The sequence below is a fragment of the Coloeus monedula genome, assembly GCF_965178545.1.
Source record: "Coloeus monedula genome assembly, chromosome: 8".
Classification (NCBI taxonomy): domain Eukaryota; kingdom Metazoa; phylum Chordata; class Aves; order Passeriformes; family Corvidae; genus Coloeus; species Coloeus monedula.
In genome coordinates, this window is record NC_138788.1 from 24,455,003 (window position 1) to 24,460,687 (window position 5,685).

General features: G+C 68.2%; 1 protein-coding gene across 1 annotated transcript; it reads right to left on the bottom strand.

The window, feature by feature from the left end:
* Positions 1–3,272: 3,272 nt before the first annotated feature.
* NKX2-3 (NK2 homeobox 3) lies at positions 3,273–4,930 on the bottom strand (the record flags this gene model as incomplete). The annotated part of the gene is made up of 2 exons (XM_082286552.1): positions 3,273–3,913; positions 4,588–4,930. 2 exons carry the CDS (start codon positions 4,928–4,930, stop codon positions 3,273–3,275), a joined length of 984 nt encoding a protein of 327 aa, XP_082142678.1.
* Positions 4,931–5,685: the final 755 nt, after the last annotated feature.

Sequence of the window (5,685 nt, forward strand, 5' to 3'; positions counted from 1 at the left end):
TGCAGAAGGAACAGCACAGCTTCTGTGTAATCCTGAGCATGATGGAAAGGCCACAGAAAACCACCAAGAACTGGGCTTTGGGTGGAGCCTCCCTAGGAGCCACTGGACAGAGACAAGTTCTGCTCATGGGCTCCTCCTTGTATAGGAAACTTGAGTAAAAAACACAACTGGAGCCTGCATACAGAGTGGGTCTGAGGCCTGGGAATTAAAACCTAGCTGCCCCAAAAGTCCCTCCTTCCCTTTAAATCAGTGCACTTAGAGAATTCCTGTTTGAAATCAATCAGCACCTTCCCAGCTTGCTTCCCAAACAGCAGTAAATCCCCCAATCGACCAGGAAGAAACACACGCCCCCTGCTCCTTGGTTATGGCCATCCCCGTCCCTCCCTCCCTGATGTCCCTCTGGCCATGGCACCACCACAGCGGGACCATGCCAAAGGAATTTCCACCAGAGATTTCCCTGTGCCTCTCACCCTGCTGGAGGCATCCCGCTTCATCCTGTGGGGGACAGGGTGCATCATGGGCGGGTGCTGCCTCCAGCACAGCCACGCGGCAACTTCCCTCCATTGTGTCTCCCCTCCCTGGGCAGCTGGTCCAATCTGCAATCTCCCACCATCTCCCTCCCACTGGCCTCCGCCGGCTATTCCTCCTCTTTGGAGCGCTCCACTTCCGCCACCCTGCTCCGGGCCCTCCAGTACCGCCAGCTCTTTGTGCTGTTTTGTCCTCCCCATCAGGAGCTTTGGGCGAGGCTCTGCAAGAGGGATCCCTCCCACTAACCCCTTACCCTTCCTCCAATCTGAGCTGGTGGGACAGCTGGGATCTGTCCCAGCAATGGGGTTTATTATGGTGGACATCTAGAAACTTCCAGCACCACGCAACATCAGCCTGCAGTCAGACCTCTTGGAATCCCCCAGCTGGGCGTCGTTCCAGCTCCGTGCAGGGAAAGAAGGGTCAGGGTTGTCACCAGGGGCAAGTGGGGGAGCTCAGCACTGACCTCACAACTATGGCTGGGTACTGTTGGTGCTGGATCATGCTGGTCCTGCCCAGCATCACCTCTTGCAATGCAGCTGTGGGCTCCCTGTGTGATCTTTCACTTTACAGACCTGTCCATGCTCTAGAGACTGACTACAGACCCGGGCAGCATGTCCCATGCTGGGGCTCTGGTCTCATCCAGAGGCTCTGTGTGCTGCTGAGATGCAGTGGATTTCTCATCAACTGCCACGTACTTTGAGGGGATGTGTTAAGGTGGGAACTCCTCTCACACACCCTGATTTTGGAGGAGCTGCTATTGTGGTTACGGTTCCTCTGGCTTGCACACTGAAGCATGAACTCACACGAGTCCCCTATCTTTGCAGACAGCAGTCTGGCAGAACACGGAGGAAAATGCAACTCTTTCCTATGGCAGAGACAAATCTCCCCAGCCTGACTGCTGCTGTGAAGAAAGAAAGCGCATTACCTTTGTTCTTGGCTATCCTGTTTCTACCCACGAGACCACAGGGCCTTAACCACTCATCTCCGAAAGCCAAGAGCAGGGCCTGGGCTTCCTCTCCTGCGACACCTTACTGCCATCCAGCAAACAATCAGCTGGGCGTGCCGCATCCTCTCCGAGCGCCGGCCCCGTGAAGCCTGCCAGCCCCGGGGTGGCTCGCGGGACAGCGGGGTGCCGTGCCGAGCCAGGTTGGGAGCCGGGGGCCCTGCGGTTTGTCCTCTCTGTCCCTGCAGTGGAAAGAATTTCTCCCGTTCCTTTCAAACAGCAAACCCCGAAGGTGCACGTTCAGCTTGAACGCTGGGAATGTGCAGCCTAAAACCCGGGGTCAGTAGCGTCAGCGGTCGTTGTTACCTGCTGCTTCTGCGAGGGCAGAGCCTGGTCCTCTGCTCGGGACAGAGGGACTGTCACACAACACACATTGGGAGGTCAGGGGAAGGACAGGGTGGGCAGCGCTGCGTCAGAGGGGTGGCATATCGAGCCCCTGGTCTGCGTCCTTCGCGCCGGCTCCAAGAAGGCTCCGCTGGAAATACCTTCGGAGCTCCAGCGTCGCGGCCGGACAGATGTGCGGGACGGCACGGGAGAGCTCCCAACGCCTTTGGTCCCCGCTGCCGCCCGGGGTGCCCCAGACGGGGCTCTGCGGGTGTCCGGCCCTCCCCGGCGCGGCTCCGGCCCCGCGGCGGGGCTCGGCAGCACCCGCACGGCAGAGGCACGGCCGCGGAAGCGGGGCCGCCACCGCCCCGAGAGCGCCTCGGCGGCGACAGCGGGACGGGGCGGCCCGGGACGGGACGGGACGGGCGGCAGGCGACCCCGCGGCCGGTCCCGTGGGGCTCGGGGGCCTCGGCGGCCCCCTCCCCCTGCAATCGAGCGAAATGGCTGAACATGTAGCAATAATGCCCCGGCATTCAGGCTGCCCGGCCCGGCCGGCCCTAATCAGCGGCCCGCGGACCCCCCTCCTCTTCCCCTGCGCTCCCAGAATGGGGAACAAAACCCAGCACGTTTCTGCAGCCCCCGCGCATAAAGCGCCGGGCCTGGGCCTCAGTGGGGGGCAAAGCGGCCCGTCAATCTCGGCGCCGGGGCCCCTTTGTCCCTCGCCTCCCTGCCACACCTTTTGTTCCCGAATCCAATAAGCGCCTATTCCCGCTACCTTCCTCGGCGGCTCCTTTCAGCGCTGGCCCGGCGGCCACAATGGGCCCGGCTCTGAGCTACGCGGCCCCATTCAGCGCCCTTGGCACGCTCACAAGCCGGCCGGGCCGCCCTGCCCCGCGGGCACGACGCGGCGACCGCCCCGCCGCCGGGCACGGGCCCCGGCCCCTCCGCCGGGCACCGGCCGGTGGACGAAGGAGGATCGGGCGGCGAATATTGCACCTGGTTTATTGACTGACTGGGCGAGCTGGCGCTGGCAGTGACCGATACAGAATAGAGACAGGGGCCGCGGCACTAGCGGGCCCCGCCGTCGGCTTTTTACAAGCAAAGCTGCTCCGCTGGCGCGGCGCGATCGGCTCCGGCCCGCCCGGCCCGCCCGGCCGTCGCGGCGGCTCCGCGGGGCGGCGGCGCTTCGCTGCGGGCTCACGCGGCCCCGTCCCGCCGCTCCGCTCCGCTCCGTCCGTCGCCGGCCCCGCACCGATGCTCGCGGGAGCGCCGGGGTCCCGCCGCGCCGTCCCGCCGCCGCCTCCGCCTCCGGTCCAGGGCGCGTGGCGCGCGGCCGGGCTGCGGTGCGGGTGATAACGGGGCCGCGGAGCCGCCGGGCCGTCCTGTCGGTCCGCTCCCGACCCTCAGTGCGTGCGGGCTACCAGGCCCGGATGCCCTGCAGTGCGCCCTGGCCGCAAGAAGGCCCCGCCGCCGCCTGGTGCAGCGGCTGGCTTCCGCCGCTGAAGCCCCCCAGGCCGCTCACGTTCACGAAGGGGCTGGCGGCCGCCGCCGGGCTGCAGGCGGCTTGCATGGACGCGCCGCCGGTGCCCGCCGGGTAGGTGCAGCCGTAGCCGGGGTTGTAGGAGGCAGCGTTGCCGTAGCCGTAGGCGGGGAAGCCGTTGTAGGAGTAGGGCCCGTTGTACGCCGAGCTGTAGCCCTGCGACCCGCCGAGGCACGGCTTGCCGTCACGGACCAGCACGGGCACGGCCACTCTGCGCGGCGGCGGCGGGGCCGCCGGGCCGCCCAGCTCCAGCGACTTGTCCTGCCGCTGCCGCTTGCACTTGTAGCGCCGGTTCTGGAACCAGATCTTCACCTGCGTGGAGGTGAGCTTGAGGCTGCTAGCCAGGTGCTCCCGCTCGGGCGCCGACAGGTAACGCTGCTGCTTGAACCGACGCTCCAGCTCGAAGACCTGCGCCTGGGAGAAGAGTACGCGCGGCTTCCTCCGGCTCCGCTGCTTCGGCCTCTCCGCCTCCTCCGCCTTCTCCGTTGCGTCCAGCGGCTTATTCAGGACGCAGCTCTCTGTACGGGGGAGCACAGGTCACGGGTGTGCCTCGCCAACGCCGGGCGCTCGCTGCTCCCGACCGGCCCCATCGGCAGACGAGAGCTCCGCGCCGCGCCCTGGCCGACCCCGCGCCTCTACGCGCCCGTCGGGGCACCGCGGTGCGGGCGGGAAGGCAGCCCTGGGACCGGACGTCTCCGGCACCGCCTGTGTTTGCGAGGGCCCGATTCGGGCGGCGGGGCCAGGAACGTCCCCGCACCTCCAGGCCGGCTGCGGCGTTACCGCTGCGGCACCGCGTGAAGAGCTCCGGGCCGCGTCGCGCACAGCGCCGGGCACCTGCTCCGCCGCCGGGCCCCGCCGCAGCGGGTGCGGACTGGGCCTAACACGACCCGTTCCTCCCTCTCCGCTACCGAAATTACGGAGCGCGGGCCTGATCCGGCACCTCCGGGCTAGGGCCATGCGGAGGCACTCCCCAGGGAGGAGGCGAGCGAGGCGCGGAGGAGGGCGGTGGCAGCCCCGCGACGTGCCCGTCCTGACTCGACATGATCAAGGGACGTGGAGCGGGTTACAGCTCCAGGACTTGGGCTTTGCGGGGCGATGCCCGAGGGCTGGGAACGCACCACGAGCAGCCAGCGCGTGGCCCGTCCCGGCGGGGCGGTGCAGTGCGGGGAAGCGCGGCGGAGACGATACTCACTTGGGTCTCGGACCGCCGGGTCCAGCTCTTCTCCCGGGCCGGAGGCCTCGCAGGAACCACGCAGTACGGCGTGAACGTAGTTGTCGGCGGAGATCCGCGCGTCCGCCTGGCTGCCGGGCGCTGCCATGGGGCTCAGGTAGGAGAGCTTTTCCTCCTCCTCTTCCTCCTCGCCGTCGGAGAAGCGGGCGCCGTCGGCGGCCGCCAGCAGGCAGGCAGCGGGGTGGAAGTGGTGCTCCAGGTGGTGCGGGAGCTGGGCCCCATAGTGCGGGTCCTGCTGCTGCTCCAGGTTGAGGATGTCTTTGACAGAGAAGGGTGTGGAGGTGACGGGGCTCGGTAACATCATCGGGGCAGCGCAAGCGGCCAGGCAGTCCCGCGGGCCCGGCGGCGCTCGGGCGGCTGCTCGGCGGGGAGCGCCGCGCCCGGGTCGGGGGGAGCAGGCAGCGCCGAGAGACGAGGGGCCGCGCCTGCTTCTGTCTAAGTTGCCTCCATTAGCTCAGCGCTGGGGGTCTGCGTTTTGTTACAGCTTCTGCAGGGACAGCCAAAGGCTCGGGAGCCTCCTCTGCCCCGGGCCGGCACGTCACGGCAAGGAGGGGCCGGGGGCGGCCTCGCCATTGGAGGGAGGGGGAGGCAGAGCCGGCCCCCTGCCCGGCTCCGGCCGCCCGGCCAGAAATAGCAATGTATTAAGGCTGCACTCGGGGAGGCTGCTTCCCCGTAGAGCGCCCCGCCGGCCCGGCACCCGCCCGGCGGGCGCGGGGACGGTGCGCCGGGGTCGGGGTCCCCGCAGAGAGCCGCGGCAGCCGCCGCCGCGCCCCCCAGTGCTAAGCACGTGTAGGTAGGTAGGGACCCCCTCCCCGGCGGGCCCCGCTGGCCCCTGCCCGCACACAGCTCGGTCCGACCCCGGCAAGGGCCGACATGTGCGGCTCCGCCGGCCCGGCCTCCCCGCCCTACCAGCACGGCCCCGCAAGTGCCTCCCGCGGCCCAGGACGCGTAGCGGAGGGGGAGGTTCGCCTCCGCCACCCCGCACCCCTCCCGGAGCCGACGGCGACCCCGCCGTCCCGGACGGACCGTAGCCATGCGACGTACACGTAGCCGACCCCC